This window comes from Sturnira hondurensis, unplaced genomic scaffold (assembly GCF_014824575.4).
Source record: "Sturnira hondurensis isolate 20B ecotype Veracruz unplaced genomic scaffold, ASM1482457v3 Scaffold0017746, whole genome shotgun sequence".
Taxonomy (NCBI): Eukaryota; Metazoa; Chordata; class Mammalia; order Chiroptera; family Phyllostomidae; genus Sturnira; species Sturnira hondurensis.
In genome coordinates this window covers 1,686,861-1,707,394 of record NW_028090377.1, presented here as the reverse complement: position 1 = coordinate 1,707,394, position 20,534 = coordinate 1,686,861, and the positions used below count along the sequence as shown (strand labels likewise).

Below are 20,534 nucleotides of genomic sequence, written 5' to 3'. Positions count from 1 at the left end.
CAGCACTTAGCATGATGTTTGGAATATAAGGGCACTCTTATGAAATATGTACTAGATACACGTGAGGATAAGTCAATTGTTTTTTCTGCTTGTAAAGAGAGGACACTAGAAAGTCCAGGTAGGCTAATGAAATATGACTGTTGTGAGTAACCATAGATGCTAAAGCATTATGGGGTAAAGTCTGATTTACATTTGCAAAGGCAGATGCCTTTTAGCAACCTGTTATAAAATTTCATCTTAAAAATTCCTCCTCACAGTGGCTGTTAATTGGCATGAGGTTGCTTGGAATGATGAGAATTTTCTAAAATTGGACGGTGATGATGTTTGCAAAAGTCTGTGAGTTTACAAAGACCTACTGAATTGTACTTTAAGTGTGTAAATTTTAAGGTATATGAATCATATCTCAAAAGTGTTTTTACAAAGAGCCCTTCCATAAAAGGGCACAAGGACAATATCCCAAGCTGATAAAGTATGTATCAGCCTAGAAAACACATTGCCACAATAACTAACTGCATAATGGAACAGATATAAAAAGACTTGTATGAGGGAAAAAGAAGTCTTCTGGGAGCATCCAGACACTGGAGACACAACAAGTTACACCACCAGCTGGAACTGGTCTCTCAGCTCCGTCACTGTCTCTACGAGGCTGGAACAAGTTCCCTCATAAGCTCCAATCTCTTCTGGAACCTACAGCCTCCTCAGTCTTCTAAGTCAGACTAAAAGGAACAGACAGAACTGCTGTATGGGATCTGTAAGTAAATCTGTTTCGTTCAATGAAAACACTTGACTCTAGATGAACTGAGGTTTCATATCCACAGGACAGAATTTCCTCACGCTGTACAAATCAGGTTAAAGAGTGAGGTGGTAGACTGAGGTAAATGGAAGAATTTGTAGAATTATTTATTTTCAGGAAATCTATATTTTGTTTTGTCTGGTGTAGGTTGGATGGCTGGTTGTTCATTAATCAAATGACTTGATCATTGTGCTAATATATTTATGGTGTTTAGTGGTTTGGTGCTTGAGAAAACCAAAGAGGTTGTCAGGGCCTTAAAATCTCATTTCTAAGCTCAATGTTTCTTAATAAAAATGAAAAAAATGCCCTTTTGAATACCTACTGCATGCAAGGTACTGTATTAGGCATATTATACCTCATAGATGATGAAAATGGATCAAAAAAAGTTTATATTACTTGCAAGTGAAATAGTTTTTAAAAGCATAAGCCTTGGAATTAAGAAGAACCAGGTTTGGAATCTCAGCTCAGACATTCCCTAGTTGTGCATGACCCTGTATACATCTCATAATCTCTCTGATACTCAGTCTCTTTAGCAGAAAATATAATTTAAAGTGAATTTAATAATATTTGCCACATGGTATTGTACTAAGAATTAAAATTATATGTTTGTAACATACTCAGTGCAGTAATAGTCATAGAACAAGTTCCAATAAGTGGCAGCTATTATTGTTATGATTAATATTTTTATTAGCACTGCTGTACAAAGTCTCAAAACTAGTTAGTGTTTATGCAAGGATCCAAACCCAGGTCAGTCATACACATTGACAATGTGTGATAATGACAATAGTGATATTGACTTGAACAATAGTGATAATGACATATGCTCTACTTCAGCAGTTAAAGACATAAACACAAACACAAACTACAGCTCACAACAGTGCAACAATGAAGAGAATAATTGTGATCTAAGTGGACAGGAAAATTAGTTGAAAGACTATAGCTTATTTTTCACAAGAGAAAAGGAAGGTTGTACATGGACTGGAGTAGATGAATTAAACAGGTTTGAGGGTGATGGCAATGCAAAACAGTAGCTCAGGGGAATTTTATTGCTTCCTCCTAATCATATCCATTAATCTTTTTTTATTCTTTGATATAAACAGTAACATTCCTTCAAAGTAAGAAAGTGCAATGAAATACACCTTCAAGTACCCACTACCAACTATATTGCTGGTACTTTGACTTCATATGTGGAGCACCTGATGCTCTAGTTTTTGACATTTCACAAGTAGAATCAATACAAAATGTAATTAATATTTATATATAGGTGATGAGAGAGGGGAAAGAACGGGTGTATAGGACATCTGTGTGTGTGAGGATGGTAATGCTAATTAGATGATTTGCTAGAGTTTGATGTCACTTACTAATAAGTAAAGCATAGGAGAGGGAGTGAGGTTGGAATGGGGAAAGGAACACACTGGATTTCACTCACACTGAGGTTGGGTTATCTGAGGGATTGTGAGTGAAGATGTGCCTCAAGAGGAGATAAAATTTTATTCACCTTTTACTCACCAGCACCCATCAGTGACCTTTGATTTTTTTCTCCTGCTTCAAATTATTTTTTCTAAATCGTTGATGTGATCTCCTCACTCTAGTTCCACAATTTGTTACTGCCTTCAAATTTTAAACTTCACCACAGCTTTAAAAATTCGATCAGCTCTTGAAATATAGAGCTCAGAAGAGTCCACGATTAGATTTCAGTATTGCAAATCATCTTGATATAAATGCTATTTAATGTCATGGAAATAACTAAGATATTTCAAGAAAAGTGTACCATCTAAGACAGAAAGAAAAGAAGAAGGACTTCTTGGGGGTGGGGGGAGAAAGACTCCTAAAGAATACCATAATCAGAAGACACAGAACAAAAATATTGTTTGGTAAATGGGGACAGGGGAAACCCACAGAGTAACTGTTATTGAAAGTAAGGAAGGAAAAAGTTTCCAAGAGGAAGTGGGAAACACGAGAGGAAAATTGAGATGAAGGGGGAAGAAAAACAAACCTGAAAATAAACTTTTAGATTTGGTATTTAGAGACTCATTAGCGACATCAGTTGGAGAATTTTCTTTGAGCCATTGGAGAAAGATTCCAGATTGTTAGTGAAGGTGAAAGAAAAATAAACAAAAGCAGATTGTCCAAAGAACATTTTTGTCATAAAATATATGGCATGAAACAGAGAGAGAAACAAGGTTTATGTCTTATCGCGTCCTCACTGACTAAGCACAATGGCCAATCATAATATATAGTTGATATGTCTTGGTTAAATTGGGTGTGTGTTGAAAACATCTATAGAAAAATGTGGAAAGTTTTCATTATTGGGTTGGGATAAAACTTGAATATTGTAGAATGCTGAACAAAAAATAGTAGTATAAAATAAGATGTTAAAAAGGAAAGGAATTTTGTTGTAGTTAAATTAGAAGAGACAGAAAATGATTTGTTTACTTACTCATAAAATAGTTGGAAATGCCTGGTTCTTGATGCTTTGCAACTAAAATCTTAGTTCCTCATTCTTCCATAAATGCAAGAGTTTCATGTCCTGCCCCTCTGCCCTGAGTCCTTCAGCTTCACATGTAAGGGTCAGCATGGCAATTCTCTTGTATTTCCTTGTTTCCCTCAGTCTCTACTCATGTCTTTATCTACATCAAAAACACTCTCTCCTGCTTTTTATCCTCATGAACTTACTGTATTCATCAAAACTTTTCAGGGAGGGTTATTTATTTTTATTTTATTGTTGTTCAAGTACAGTCATCTGCATTTTCTTTCCACCACTCCCCACTAGCCATCCCCACCTCCCTCACCTGATCTCAGCCCCTCTTGGTTTTGTCCATGTGTCCTTTATAGTCGTTACTGAAAACCCTTCCCCCTTTCCCCCCATTCTTCCCCTTCCACCTCTCCTCTGCTTACTGTAAATTAGTTCTTAATTTCAATGTCTCTGGTTCTATTTTGCTTGCTTGTTTTTTTGTTGTTGTTGTTGATTAGTTTCCACTTAAAGGTGAGGTCATATGGTATTTGTCTTTCACCACCTGGTTTATTTCATTTAGCATAATGAACATAATGTAAGAGAGAAGGATCAGGACAGAGTCTAAACCAGCAGTAGAGATGACAACAGCCCAGGCCAAACGCACAGTTGATCTTGGTGTCTGTGCATGAAAGCATAATGAACATAATGAACAGTTCTATCCATGCCATCACAAAGGATAGGAGCTCCTTCTTTCTGCTGCATAGTATTCCATTGTATAAATGTACCACAGTTTATTGATCCACTCATATAGTGATGGGCACTTAGGTTGCTTCCAGCATTTGGCTATTGTAAATTGTGCTACTATAAACATAGGAGTGCATAGGTTCTTCTGGATTGGTGTTTCAGGGTTCTTTGGGTATAATCCTGGCAAGTGGAATCGCCAGGTCAAAACCCAGTTCCATTTTTATCTATTCATCAAAAGTTTACACAGTTATAGTTTATGTACTCTGTTAAGATTTCTTGGAACTAATAATTCTTGAAGACCTACAGACACATTCTTGTATACACAGACTCAGTATCTGTCACTTCACAATATTTCTGTCTTATTGCTTAGAAACATCATGTCCTTGTACACTCTACAAACCATGGTAGAGTTACATATCTTCTGATATGTAATTAATACAGTCCCCAGCATGCAGTAGGTATTCAAAACTTGTACTTTTTCATTTCTCATTTCCATAAGTCACTAGTTCTTGTTAAATATAAGGTTTTGGCTTTAAAAAGATAAAGTCCTGGCAACCTCTCTGATTTTCTCAGGCACCAAACCACTGTTGTTTTATTTGCTTCATATGCTCAGTGTTGACACAATACACAGTGTGAGCTCTCAGTTTACTATTGAAATGAATTAGGTGTTTATGGTAGATGATCAAGAGCTATGTGAAGTTACTGACTGTGAATAGGAATAAGGAACCCCCTGTGTCTGAGCCCAGCATGAATGAGGAGCAGGTGAAGGAATATACAGAAAGCAAGGGTGCTGGATTTGAAGGTGTTCTCTTCTGCCAGGCTCAGTGCAGATCATTTCAACCTTAACTCTCTGTTTTTCTTCCGAGCTCCAAGCCAGAAATGGAAGGGGAAAACTGACAAGAAGAATGCAATGAGCAAGGAGTAAATTGTTTCAATTAATGAAATAATGTAAAGGAAACCATGAACAAGTTAGAATGAGTGAGAATTCTTCAGCTAGCAATTAAAAAAATAACTGATCTTATAAAATTACCTAAAATTCAGTGATCAAAATTACAACTCAATCATCACATGTATTATCATAAACATCATGAAAATCATAGTGATAGCCAGAATTAATCAACGCATGTGAAGGCCCTCTGTACTCTCACAACCATTTTTATTATTCATCATTGTATATTAGATATTAGAGTTATTTAGGAATAGTGCTAGTCTTTCTCCTTCACTTGATTATAGATTTTAAGGGGGGTTTTGTTCATGCTATGTCATAGTTTCTACTGTGCACAAAGTAGGTGCTCAGTAAGTGTCTCTGAGAACATAAGGCAAGAGCAAAGGCAAAAATATTACAAGTTCATTCTGCCACAATAATTTTTACATATGATTTTCTAAAAGCTTGGGAATACGTCTCAACTTACACAAAATATAGAATTCTTTTAAGCATTGATTTTTCTAACTAACCATCTCTAAATACCCAGATACTTTTGTACATAGAATTAAAGAATTCCCTTTTTCATGATTACTCTACCTCCCACTAATTCCAGGAGTTGACTTCAAATTCTGAGTCCCAGGTTTTGTAAATCACTAATAGTAAATAAACAGGTCAAAAACACATGGGAAATGAGCAGTGCACCTACTATGTAAAATTATCATATGTATCATTTATTTAATAAATACCGTTTTACTTTGTCCTTCTGCTCAATATATAATTTTCTCAAGGCTAAGTATAGTTACTAAAAATGTTTCTCAAAAATCAATCTATTTATGAAAAGTACCAATAGAACTTGTTAGCCTATTAAACTTTCACAACTTATTGTGAAATGCATACCAGTTGGGCAAGGCTTGATTTCTGTATAATGTCAATGGTATTCATGACATTTAATAAACAGTCACTGGAAGTAATGTCAAAAAGATATTTCCTTTCTTAGTGCATGCCCCACCTCCTGTTAACTCTTATTTTCATCATGAGGTTGGATGATGCATTCCTGACAGTAATTTCACTGGTTCCCTGAGAACACTCTTGTAACCCTAAACTTCAGTCTCACATTAGAGTTCACTTACTTAACTCATGTAACTTAATATTTCTTGTTTTCTCTAATTTTTTATTCACAATTTCCCAATTTTTAAACTATGTTTTTTAGGGAATCCTTGAGGTGGCATTTTATCTGATGAATTTGTGTGTGCTGAAAACTTTTGGGTTCGCCAAGGAACAGTTCTCTTAATGCTAGCTGCTTCCCAATGATTGAACCCTCTCTCCAGCCACAAGAGATGCCCTCTCTGTTTTCCCCAGGGCCCCTCTTCCAACTCATACATACCCATACACCTAGTTTGAATTCTCTACTCAATGAAAAAAGCCAGAAGATATTTGCCATCAAGTTATAGCTTTCCCTTCAAAGCAAAACAGTAATATTGTATTAGGAATCTCTTGGAAAGTATGTCTTCACAAAAGGGAGAAAATCTGTTCTGGAGAACAACACATCTTCAAGCAGATTGAAGAGAGAAATATATCTGAACGTGGCAGCACATTGTGTTAAGTGGGGACAGAGGTCTTTGTCCCTACAATGGTAAGTCTGTTCTGACTCTCCGTCTCTCTCAAATGTGATGCCCGGTGCTGCAACCTAAGAGCCACTGTGAAGGTTAGATACTATAGTAAGCTGCACATGATTGCACTGGTCCTAAGCCATTTATTACAATGTTATATGTTACTTGTATTATAAACAAGTATCTCTTTCTCAGTATTTTCTGGTTTCCCAAATTGTCTTAAGATTCTCTGCTTTCTACAGTTCTGGCTGATGTATTATTGCTCTTTCATAGCCCCAATCTGTTTTTCTCTGAGGCCAACTGTACAGGAAAACCAACATGCAATCTCTTTATCACAATTTAAACATTCCAGAAAGGATGAAATATGATCAGTTAGCCTTGGATAAATGTCTTTATTTAGTCCAGTCATCTCTCACTGGAGGAATGAAAGGAAAGATCACATAGTATAAACATAGCTATGAGCACAGGGCCCCAGGGAAGAAAAATTGTGGGCTGACATAAATACAAAAAAAATAAAAATAAAAATAAATTTAATGGTACCTACTACAGCAGTTAAAAACTTACAATTCTTTTTATCAATTTGAATGAGTCATTCATATTTGCATAGTATATGGATATTCATCTTTGGTTGGTTTGGGGTTCAGTAAAATTATTTGAAACTAGATTTTTTAATGTAGTTTTTTCATCATTCCAGCATTTCACCTTGGAATTCTGTACTTATAATTCAGCATGTCCAACTTCCAGAATACCACATCCTCTTCCATCATTTTCCTGCTAACTGGTGTTCCTGGGCTGGAAGCCTTCCACACCTGGATCTCCATTCCCTTCTGCTTCCTCTATATAACTGCCCTCTCAGGAAACAGCCTGATTCTCTTTGCCATTGTCACTCAGCCCAGCCTCCATGAACCCATGTACTATTTCCTCTCCATGCTGTCCACCACTGACCTCGGCTTGTCCATATCCACCCTAGTCACCATGTTGGGTATATTCTGGTTCGACGCCAGGAAGATCGGCTTTAACGCCTGCTTGTCACAGATGTTTTTTATTAAACTCTTCACGGTCATGGAATCTTCCGTGCTGTTGGCCATGGCCTTTGATCGTTTTGTAGCTATCTCTAATCCTCTCAGATATGCCACCATTTTAACTGACTCCAGAATAGCTCAAATTGGAGTGGCCATTGTCCTCAGGGGAACACTAATGCTGACACCAATGGTAGTCCTTCTTAAAAGACTGTCCTACTGCCGCAGCCACGTGCTGCACCACTCCTACTGCTTCCACCCTGATGTGATGAAGCTCTCCTGCACAGACACCAGGATTAATAGTGCAGTTGGGTTGACAGCCATGATCTCTACTGTTGGGCTAGACTCAATCCTCATCCTCCTCTCTTACGTTTTGATCATTAAGACTGTCCTCAGCATTGCATCCCCAGAAGAGAGGAAGAAAGCCTTCAGCACATGCATCTCCCATATTGGGGCTGTTGCTATTTTCTATATTCCATTGATAAGTCTGTCCTTTGTTCACAGGTTTGGAAAGCAAGCCCCACCCTATGTACATACTATGATTGCTAACACCTACCTGTTGATCCCCCCAGTGATGAACCCCATAATCTATAGTGTGAAGACCAAACAGATACGTAGAGCTGTGATAAAAATTCTCCATTCCAAAGACACATAGACTCATAGAATTCTAGAGACAGCCTACATCAGACCATGTTATTAAAAAACAGAATTAGTAATCATTAAAGCTAAGTGATCAAACATTTAAAATTAAGATTGGTTTATATGTAGGACATCAGCTAGTTTGACTCTATTTTAAAAATGCGGAGACAGAGACATAAGAATGGAAGGAATAAACAGCCTAAAAGGTGTTCTCCTCATCACCATTTGTTCTAAACTGTTGTTAATCCTGCCAATAGTCTTTCTCTTTTGACTCTATCCACTTCACAGCAGTTAGAACAACACATTATGAAAAAAATCACTCTTGTATGAGAATTAGGTAGTATTTCCTAACTGTAATAATAATTTTAACTAACATTTACTATTTCCTTTGACCAGTAATGGTTCTAGGTGTTGTTTACATCTATTAACACATCTTATACTCAAACAACATTATACAGTAGTTACTTCTAATATCAATGAGAAAATTGAAACACAAAATGCTAAATAGCATGCTTAAGCAGCTGGTAACTGACAAAGCCGTATTTCACATCCCTGCATACTGACTCCAGGGTCCCTCACACTCTTAACTTAATGGTATATTACTGCCTATACTGTAAACTACAGATATTATTATACAACTAATATACATATATAGCAATTATTAGTGATTATATATATAACTATACATATATACATATGTGTATATACATAATGATATATGTATATAATTATACAATTCTTTCCTCTCGAAATTTTCAACCAAATTATGGAGGTTTAAAAAGCCCAAACAAATTTTTCAATCTCACAAGCATATTTCTACCTATTCTCTCCCAATTAACTATGTTCTAGAATATGTTTCAAACCTCCATCAAGTTTCTGCCCTATCAGAAACTGAAAAATGACTATAGATTTCAAATGAATTATAATTTGTGTCATTTACTTAGAAATATTTTCATCTATGGCATATATTTTATGTAACTGCCTAATACAACAAGTTAACTTTCAAGTTGGATATATCCATTAAGTCTCAAATTTTTAAAGCACATACTTCAATGGCACATTGGAATCACTCAGTGAATGTGGGCCCTGTCGGTGGTATTAGCTCCAACAAAGAAGTAGAAGTCACATCTACAGGGAACTCATTAAGTGACTATATCACTATTTAATAATAAGTATGATGTCAAAATTCTCAGTATATTTATCAATAACATTTTAGTCTCAGTTATTATAATCACCATCTCCTTGATCTGTGCACGCTGAAAGGTCCCAGGATTTTGTTCCCAGACCTGTTGTTTTCCTTTGTTGTATTTCCACTTTGGTCATCTCATTTGGCTTTATGGCTTTAAATACCATCCATATGCTGACAAATCCCAAGCTAATATTTATATTTCAGACTCATATCTAACTGCCTATGTATCAGTATTTCCACCTGAATGTCCAGTAATAATGTTAGACTCATTATGTTCATGTACTCACATCAAAACAAAAACATGATCGACCACAGTCTCCTGAAACTCAGAAAATCAGACTTCCAGCCAAGACGGAGGCATAGGTAGACACACTGTGCCTCCTCGCACAACCAAAATAAGGACAACAAAAATTTAGAAACAAAAAAACAACCAGTACTGACAGAAAATTGAACTGTATGAAAGTCCAACAATCAAGGAGTTAAAATAAACACATTCATCCAAACTGGTAGGAGGGGCGGAGAGGGGGTTGCAGCAAAAAAATAGTGGTGGCTGGTGACCCTGGGCACACAAGGCAGCAGCTGATGAACCCAGGCATGCAAGATGGCAGCAGGTGGACCCCAGGTGCACAGTCAGCAGCTGGAAGGCCCTGGGCGCCAGGTGGCAGCAGGCAGACCCAGCGAGGTGGCGGATTGTGGATGGGTGCAGGTGCAAGGCAGTTGGTGGACTGGGTGGTCCCATATGCTCACACAGATAAACCAGAAAACTGGGGAGCAACACAGGCCATGCAACCCAGGGCTCCAGTGTGGGGAAATAAAGCCTCAAAGCACCAATTGAAAATACCTGTGGGGATTGAGGTGCCAGAAGAGACTCATAGTCTCACACAAAAGTTTGTTGGAGAGACTCACAGGGTCCTAAATCTCTAAGAGAGAGAAGCAAGCACCATTGTTTCCTCTCTGATCCCTGCCCCACATACAGTGTCATAACCCAGAGAAATGGGTTGGCCCACCTTGGTGAACATCTAAGGCTCCACCCTTCATACATAACAGGTGCAAGAAGACAAAAAAAATGGCCCAAATGAAAGAATAGATCAAAGCTCCAGAAAAAAATACAACTAAGCGATGAAGAGGTAGCCAGCCTATCAGATGCACAGTTCAAAGCACTGGTGATCATGATGCTCACAGAATTGGTTAATTTTGGTCACAATTTAGATGAATAACTTAAGGCTATGCTAAGTAAAATAAAGGAAAATGTACAGGGAATCGATAGTGAGGGGAAGAAAACTGGGACTCAGATCAATGAAGTACATCAGAAGGAAGAAAGAAGCAACCAAGCAGAAAAGAATGAAGAAACAAAAAATCAGGAAAAAATGAGGAGAATTTTTTTCAGGACACCTTTAAATTTTTCCAGGACACCTTTAAATGTTCCAACATCTGAATCATAGGGTACCAGAAGGAGAAGAGGAAGAGCAAAAACTAGAAAACTTCTTTGAACAAATAATAAAGGAGAACTTCCCCAATCTGGCAAAGGAAATAGACTTCCAGGAAGTCCAGAAAGCTCAGAGAGTCCCAAAGAAGGTGGACCTGAGGAGGAACACACCAAGGCACATCATAATTACATTAGCCAAGATTAAAATGAAGAAGAGAATCCTAGAAGCAGCAAGAGATAAGGGGGCAGTCACCTACAAAGGAGTTCCCATCAGACTGCCAGCTGATTTCTCAAAAGAGACCTTGCAGGCAAGAAGGAGCTGGAAATAAATATTCCAAGTCATGAAAGGCAAGGGCCTACACCCAAGATTGCTCTATTCTGCAAAGCTTTCATTTAGAATAGAAGGGCAGATAAAGGGCTTCTCAGACAAGGTCAAGTTAAAGGAGTTCATCGTCACCAAGACCTTATTATATGAAATGTTAAAGGGACTTATCTAAGAACAAGAAGATAAAAATATGAGCAGTAAAAAGACAGCAAACTCACAATTATTAACAACCACACCCAAAACAAAAACACAAACAATCTAAGCAAACAACTGGAACAGGAACAGAGCCACAGAAATGGAGATCACATGGAGGGTTAGCAACGGGGAGGGGGAGGAGGAGAGAAGGGAGAAAGGTACAGAGAATAAGTAGCATAGATGATAGGTAGAAAGTAGACAGGGTGGGTAAGAATAGTATGGGGTATGTAGAGGCTAAAGAATTTGTAAGCATGACACATGGACATGAACTAAAAGTGGGAGAATGGGTGGAGGGGGTGTGTAGAGTGGAGGGGAGTGAAGGGGGGAAATGGGACAACTGTAATAGCATAATCAACAAATTATATTTTTTTAAAAGAAGAATTACACTCCCCCTAAAAAGCCCTCAGAAAATCTGCTTTTTGACTTGCTGAGAGAGAAACTTCAAGCCATGGTGCATCTCTCTCCCATTCCATGGCCAACTTTTCGGCAAATGCTGATAACTCTTTCTTCCAGATATTTCAGATATCAGTGTCTGAAATCCAACTTTCTACCACCTCCACTGCTATCACCATGATCCAATTCATCGTCATCTTCAAACTGAATATGATAGTCTCTTGGTGGATCCTCCTTCACCAGGAAACAACACAAACACACAAGACAAACCATGTCACTTCCTCTGTTAAACATGTTCCAATAGACTTTTGTTCTACCCAGGGGAAATCCACAGTCATTATATCTTATGCCTGACTCCTTTTCACCAACTCAGCTTCATCTCCAACTATTCTTCCCTTTGTCCACTCTCCTACACCTACCCACATATAACCGCCAAATATTTCTTTACACTCACCAAGCATGCTTCAACATCAGACTTCACATTTGCTGTTCTCTCCACCTGAAATGTTTTCCCCCCAGGTACCCACATGATTTACTGTCTCACTGTTTCTGCTTAAGCATCATCTTATTACAGGCCCTTGACATTGTAAAAAATAGCAACACCTCTCCCCTTTAATTCCTGTCTGCATTCACTCTTTTCCCTACCCACCTTGTTTTCAGTTTCTAGCACTTTTATCCCTCAGCATATTACACATCTGTTTATTTCTTTTCTTGTTTCTCATTACAAGGTAGAATCACTGAGTATAAGTCCTTGGTTTTATTTATTCTGTCTTCTAGATATCAAACCAGGGCTTACATGTAGTAAAAAGAATAAAATCTCTGATGACCTGGCTCTGTCCCCCTCTCAAGCTTTATCACTTCCCCTCTGTGTGCTGCTCCAGGCACAAAAGACAACTAACATCTCCTGAACCCTGATAACTCTATCTCACTTTCAAGCCTTTGGCAAGCTGTTATTTCCACTTGTAGTACCCTTACTGTCTCCCTCCTCCTGACTCAGAGTTTGAATTTTCTTCAGAGACTTTTTATCTGACTTCTCAAGTCTGTCTGTTGTCCTTCCCAGGTGCTCCTACAGCACTGTGTTTTTTTCTTGTGCATGACATCCCTCTTCAGAACCTGCTGTAACCATCTCCCCCCAACAGATTCTGTGCCCACTTCTCAGGACCAGGCATTTATTTTATTCACTGTTAAATATAAGTGAAAAAGTTCAGAGGATGTGGAATTACATTCTGGGAGCCTGTTTCAACACACAAAATATGATGGAGTATGGACAGAGGGAAGAGAGAAAGAGAAAGAGTGATGTGGGCCAGAGAATAAAAGGGTGGGGCTACTCAGAGTCCTAACAATAGAAAGGAGAAGAAGTAACTTCAGACTCAAGAGCCAGACAGCCAAGATGTCCACACTACCTCTACAGATGTTTCTCTCCCACCTCACTCCCACACACTAATGTGTGAACAGCTCCAGAGGCTAACAATCTTTGAAACTTATAAACTTACATCTCTAAGGAGTGAGTAATTTGGACATTTCAGAAATGGGTGATTTGCAGAGCAAATATCATGTTCTGACTAAAGTGGGCAAGCTCACCATGAATCGGAGACTTTCCTGAAAGCCAGACCAATAGCAGACACATGAGAACTATTGTGGCTACTCAAACCCAGAGTCTAAATGAAACCCCTTAATGTTCTGTAAGTCCTATAAGGGCCCATATGACTAAATTCCCCATCACCTCTGTAATTTCTTCTCCCTACTATTATCCCCCCTTGTCTGTCTTCTCAGGCACACTGGTCTCCTAGTTGCTCTAAACTACCAGATATGCTCCCTTCTTAGAGCTTCATTTGTAATCTCTGCATCTTCTTCCTGAAATGGCCTTTCTCAAATATCTCCATAAATATATCTCCCCCTCCCTTCAGTCTTCTCCTCAAATGTCTCCCTTTTGTAAGGCCTTCCCTGGCCACTTCATTTAAAATTTCAATTGCCCCCTTGATAATTATCGGTTCCCATCTTCCTTTTATTATTTATCCTTAAGATTACTTAACATTCTATTGGGGTTTTCATATTAACTCCATTTATTGTCTGTCCCTGTCACTAGAATGTATACTCCATAAAGATGAGAGGTTTTTATTTTTTTCCGGGGGAGGGCAGGGAGGCTGTCTATTTTTCTTTTTACACTATGAGCCCTTGATGAGTAACTGTTGGATGTGAATGAGTAAACAGTCAGAAAAACTGATTCTCATCAAGTGAGAATAACTGATATTATCACTAATTAGTGATAATAACTGTTATTATCACTAATAACTGATATTATCACTAATTAACTATGTGACCTAACACAGCAAGCTTTTTTCTCACCTAACCTTTCTCTATAATACAGGTGCAATAAAGAGTGACTTCCATGCATCAAGGTCTGTTTCATCACTTGAAAGGAAACATGGAAAAAGAAAAGCTGAAGAAGTGCATGCCCACCCTTTGAATGAAAAGACTACATTTTTTGTGCACATCTTGGTCTTTAAAGAGGATTTGAACTTCTAGAGTCCAAGGACAAAACTAATAAATGCACCTTGGCTGTCGTGTTTGGCCAAGTGGCTAACAAGGAAAAGCACTGACTGTGGCTGACTGTGGGAGTTTGAGTCACCTGCAACAGGGAGACAGATTGTCGAGAGCCATATATCTGTAAGTGTGGGGTGATGGCAGAAGCAGTGGGCCCTTGGTGATTTCCCCTTCCCCCCAGAGACAGAAACAGTGTGAACCTTGTAGGAATGACACATAAAAGAACATAGAGTTATTGTATCATCCACCACACCCCTGGAGCCTCACTTCACGCTCCCAGCCTATTCCCATGGGCCTCCCGGGCAGCATTATGAATAAGCCTGTGCCAGAAGAGGTGAACCAGCTCCAGCTGTTCCCTCTCGGTAAGACTGCACCATTTTCAAGGGACTGCATCCTCTCCTGGTTTTAGAAAGCCCAAATCCTGCCATCCTAAGGGAACTTGAAGACCTCAAAAATCACCTCATGGCAGGGCAGGGGAAGTCCTTATATGCCACTCATACCTTCATAAGACAAAAAGGAATGTCCCAGAGTATTAGCTGACTATCCAGTAAAGCAAGTGAGTATGAATACAACAGCCACATTTGGACACAAAGAGAAGTAGAAATTGAGTCTAGTCAGGGGTCATGTTAGGCAGAAGGCCAGGCACCATGGGAGGGAGACATGAGGTCTTCTGGAATAGGTAACTGGGGAAACAAGATGATGGCCCAAATCTTAGACTGCTACCAGCAAGGCAGAAAAGATGCCCTGTGGAGAGCAGGGTAAGGACAGTACCTGACTCTGTGGCCAACAGAGACCCTTATATCTGTGAGTGCTGCATGCAGTACCACGGGCAGGAGGCCTCTGGAAAGGGAGGCTATGTTACTGTGCTCCCCTTGCTACCTTCCATGCCTACCCTTTTCTTCACCTGGGTCCCATTTCTCTTGGACACAGAGATCCAGTGATCTGGCCTCCCTCCAGGAAAGCTACTTTAGCATTACCACACACTTTTCAGCCTGATTTTTTTGGATTTCTGAATCACTTTACCCAAGGTACCTATGATAAATCATAGATGATTGGGTGGATACAATATATAAGCTACATTTTACTTCACTGAAACCTGCAATTATCTGCTTCTGAAAAGGGCTTTTTATTCTCTGACGGTAGCTAGGGTCCAAAGTTGGGATCTGTACTTGTCAAGGAGTGTAGCTATTATGTCAAGTTCTGAGGATGGAGATGAGCAAATAGTGGTCAGAAGTATGAATTTTATAACCCTTAAGCCCTGGATCTGTTCTTCCTGGCTTATCCACGATGAAGTCAAATCTTAGTTTGCAATTTTCATATTTGTTTTAAGACTACTGGTTTCTAAACTCTACACTGAGGCCAAATGGGAGAGCATCTCCCAGTTGCAGTAAGGACCCAGGTTAGGAGCGAAGAAGAATCCTAGGAAGATGAACAGTTGAACCTGAATACCACTGATAAAGACTCCTGCAGACTTTATTCCCAAGATTCAGAGGCTCTTCTCGAAAACAAGGCCTTGGCTCTTTAGAGAAAATTAGCTGTAAAACCAGGGCACTAGGGGCCCTAGTAGGGAAAACATTTAATGAAGTCAGAGCACATGTGTTTAGGCTTGGGGAGGTGGTGGGGCAGAACAATAGTGGGTTTCCAAATAGCAAATGTCTGCCCTAATATGAATGATTTGTTGGAAAGACAAAGCTCTAGGAGTATCTGGACTTGGCCCCAGTTCTCCCTGAGGCAATGAGAATGACCTTGGAGGCAGCTCTCAGGTATGTAGGAACCCATCAGCCAGGGGCAGAGAGAAGAGCCTTCACAGGGACCGTGCCAAACAGCTAGGATCTGCTGGAGGCCACACAACCTGTCAGCAAGGGAAGTCATAGGACAGAGCTACTGCCTTGATCTTCAGGGAAGTCATAGGACAGAGCTACTGCCTTTCATTCAATGACCCCAGATGTTTCCTTTTTTTTCTGAGTAGATTTATTTTCAGTCTTTATGGCTTTGTATTTTTCCTTTTAATTCAAAAAATGCTGTTGTGTTTCTACCCACCCCACCCCCAAACACACACACATACCACCACTGACCTTAGATCTGGGGGCCTGGAATCTTAAAAATTTGAAGAAAAAAAAATGCTCCGTATTCTCAATGGCTTAATATGCCCTTTATCCCCTTCTCTGCCTGTTTGAGTTCTATTCATGTTTCAACACTGAATAGAAAAATCATCTTATTCGGGAAGGTTTCTCTGATCATGCCTCTCCCCTGCCCATGCATTAAATACACACTTTATGCTAACACTTATCCCAAAACTCTAATAATTTTGTTACTTATCTGTCTTCCAACCTAGGCAGGGCATCTGAAGGGTAAAAGGTGTACAGAGGTTTTTCACCTCTGTACCAGTAACATCCAGCAAATAACTTTGTATGTAGTAAGTCATATAAGTCAATGCTTATGGAAAGAATGAATAACTGAAGGGAAAGATGGAGGTGGAGAAGAGGAGAGGAGAGGAAAGGACACAGCCCTATCCTGAAACACTTCCTAATAAGGTATCTCCAAATACCTATCTAAGTAAGGGACCACCCAGTATCTACGCAATGAAGGTATGAGCTAGAAGAAGGAGTCCAAGGGAACTTGAGAAGGATATATTTTTGGATAAGCATTGCTCTTCCCAGGTTCCCTTTTAAATATGTAAATGGACCTTAAGAATAGTGATCAGTAAATGAATGCAAGTTGTCACTTTCCCCTTTGGAAGATGGCTTCATAGCTTATGAGAGCCTAAATGGCTTGGAAGAAGGAGGAGAGAATAAGGGAAGGAGAGCTAAAGTGCATTCAGTCCCCCAGTTTCCAGGTCTGGCCTCTCTGATTGTGCTCCATGTCCTACCAGGCTGCCAGTGTGACCTGACCTTCTCCAGTGCCCCCTTCTCCGTGCCAACTATGAGTTCCTGCAACTTCACACATGCCACCTTTGTGCTTATTGGCATCCCAGGACTAGAGGAAGCCCATTTCTGGATGGGCTTCCCCCTGCTTTCAATGTATGTCATGGCAGTATTTGGAAACTGCATCGTGGTCTTTATCATAAGGATGGAGCGCAGCCTGCACGCTCCCATGTACCTCTTTCTCTGCATGCTGGCAGCCATTGACCTGGCCTTGTCCACATCCATCGTGCCCAAGATCCTCGCCCTCTTCTGGTTTGATTCCCGGGAAATTACCTTTGATGCCTGCATTGCCCAGATGTTCTTTATTCATGCTCTCTCGGCCATAGAGTCCACCATCCTGCTGGCCATGGCCTTTGACCGTTATATAGCCATCTGCCACCCACTGCGCCATGCTGCAGTGCTCAACAATACTGTAACAGCCCAGATTGGCATAGTGGCCCTGGTCCGTGGATCTCTCTTTTTCATCCCACTGCCTCTGCTCATCAAGCGGCTGGCCTTCTGCCACTCCAATGTGCTCTCACATTCCTACTGTGTACACCAGGATGTGATGAAGTTGGCCTCCACAGACACATTGCCCAATGTGGTCTATGGTCTTACTGCCATTCTGTTGGTTATGGGCATGGATGTCCTATTCATCACCTTGTCCTATTTTCTGATTATCAGAACAGTTCTACAACTGCCCTCCAAGTCAGAGAGGGCCAAGGCCTTTGGAAACTGTGTGTCACACATCAGTGTGGTATTGGCCTTCTACGTGCCTCTCATTGGCCTCTCAGTAGTGCACCGTTTTGGAAACAGCCTTCCTCCCATTGTGCATGTTCTCATGGGTGATGTCTACCTACTTCTACCTCCTGTAATAAATCCCATCATCTACGGTGCCAAAACCAAACAGATCAGAACTCGAGTTCTAGCTATGTTCAAGATCAGCTGTGACAAGGATCTTCAGACTGTGTGACTGTCTGAAGGTGACTGAAGGTGATGCAGGTGACTTTTACCACTACATTTTCCCTTATCTTTAATAGCTTGATATAATGACTTACTAATGCTCAGTTAATTTCAGTTTCTTATAAGTGTTTTAGTGCTTCTCTCTGGTAAGATCTCTAAATTCTGTCTCAGGTCAGAGTGATATTTAAGGAAATATCATGATTTTCTCCCATAGATCAAAACATTACTGATATCCTTATTATATAAAAAAATTAATTAGAAAATCTACTGATGCTCCAAAAAGTATTCTTTTAAGTATAGAGTAACAAAAAAAGTGCAATTGGCTTTAAAACATGTATGTCCAACCTGCAGTCCACGGGCTGCATGGAGCCCAGGATGGCTGTGAATACAACCCAACACAAAATCATAAATTTACCTAAAACATTATGAGGTTTGTTTTGTGATTACATCTCACAAAGTATTTAATGTGTGGTCCAGAATAACCCTTCTTCTGTCAGTGTGGCACAGAGATGCCAAAAGGTTGGACACTCCTGCTTTAAAAGAAGAGAGAAATTAGCCCTGGTTGGTGTGGCTCAGTGGATTGATTGCCAGCCTGAAAACCAAAAGATCATCGGTTTGATACCCAGTCAGGGCACATGCCTGGGTTGTGGGCCAGGTCCCCAGTAGGGGGCATGAAAGAGGCAACCACACATTGATGTTTCCCTCTCTTTCCCTCTATCTAAAAATAAATAAATAAAATCTTTTAAAAAAAGGAAAATTACTCTATGTGACTAGTAATCCAAGGCCTCATTTTTGTCTTTCAAATTAGAAGTTTTATTAATGAAAATTCACAGTGAAAAAGGAGACTGTATTAAAGTGTATATCCTTGAACATCACAGCTGATGGCAGGCATAATTGGCAGGATGCAGCAAGAACTTTTTAAAAGTTATAGGCTTTAAGGCTGAAATCTCACTTTTGAAAATGTGTCCTAACACAATATTTCTAGATGCAGGAAACAAGTTTTTCAAAAAATATATTAGTTAGGTGCCGAGATTGGAAATTGCATTTGCTGATCAAACACAGTTACTTAACTTCCATGTTACATTGCTTCCTGTTTAACATCTGCCATTTATTTCCTCCACTCGTGCAATGCTATTTTCTCTCTGCTGTGTGCTTTATGAGATGAATGACTATGTGTTCCGAGAGGTAACCCTGCCCTTGTTGTGGGCTACATATCCAGATCACTCTTCATGTTTTACAAAAACACCTTTCATATTCTACTTTTGACTTCTTGCCAGGTTAAGGGAGAATAATACTTTTGTCTATTTATCTCTTATACCTTCTCAATTGTGTCTCCCATTTTTAGTGTATTCTGTATCTGTCAAACATTTCAAATGTCTGGATTTTAACTTAATTATAAGATACAATAAAAGTATATTTTAAATTTTGCTAAGTGTTATACCTATTCTTTTTGTATTTATAGAATCCTCTAAACTCAGATTTGATGATATGAGAGGTTTCCTAGTCTTCTTTCCCACTGGTGCAGTGTATTGGTAATACATCTTTTCTCAGGATATGATGAAAACCTGAAATCTGACTATAATCATTGGGCCTATTTCCCCTCAGTAGTTTCACTGAACAAATCTTGGGTGGAGGATGGGCAGATAAACCACGGAGGAGACTCCAACCTGTGGGTTCTCACTTAAGAGAAAGGAACCTCAGAGCATCCAATCATGATTACCTGCTCAGAACAGCTAATCAATACATATAGAACAGGGCTGAGGGAAAGAGAGAGAATGGAACACAGAGGAGACTTCCCTATAGAAAGAAAGGCATGCCTGTGCTTTGTAAAAGTGGAGATTCGGGTATTAGGACTCACTCCAAATAATGAGGTAAGGGGCCTCATTTCATGATGTTGAACCATCTGTGTCTCTCTCCACAACCCACATCTGCTTCTCTCTGCCTGTGCATTACTGTATCTCAGTGACACCCTCCTGCCTACTTCCGGGTACCTAAGAGCAAGGCCAGACTGATAATTTAATAAAGTGGATATCTCTTGCTCCCAAATTCCCCACTGTATACCACCACAATTCAACTTACTAATATTCTTCATGTCTTCCCTACCCTTCCCTTTGCTCTAAGATTTTTATTTTTAAAAGTCCTCTAAAGACTTATATGTCAATATTCATAGAAGTTTTATTCACAATAGTCAAAAAGGTGGAAATGACTCATGTGTTCATCAACAGAGGAATGAATAAATAGAATGTGGGGTAGACATACAATGGTGTATTGTTCACCCATAAAAAGAAACAAAATTCTGATACATTCTACAACATAGGTGGACCCTGAGAATATTGTGCTAAGTGGTACAAGCCAAGTGACATAGCTAGACACATAAGAGCAAATATTGCATGACTTCACTTATACAAAGA

The 20,534-nt window shown here is 39.5% G+C and overlaps 2 protein-coding genes across 2 annotated transcripts; both read left to right on the top strand.

Moving 5' to 3' along the window:
• The first annotated feature begins 556 nt into the window (after positions 1 to 556).
• Positions 557 to 18,551, top strand: LOC119002652 (olfactory receptor 51E2). The gene is made up of 3 exons (XM_037068669.1): positions 557 to 751; positions 14,082 to 14,380; positions 17,130 to 18,551. The coding sequence occupies exon 3, from the start codon at positions 17,180 to 17,182 to the stop codon at positions 18,131 to 18,133; it is 954 nt and encodes a 317-aa protein (XP_036924564.1). The 5' UTR covers positions 557 to 751; positions 14,082 to 14,380; positions 17,130 to 17,179; the 3' UTR covers positions 18,134 to 18,551.
• On the top strand, positions 7,257 to 8,201 carry LOC119002671 (olfactory receptor 51F2-like). The gene has a single exon (XM_037068691.1). The coding sequence runs from the start codon at positions 7,257 to 7,259 to the stop codon at positions 8,199 to 8,201; it is 945 nt and encodes a 314-aa protein (XP_036924586.1).
• Positions 18,552 to 20,534: the final 1,983 nt, after the last annotated feature.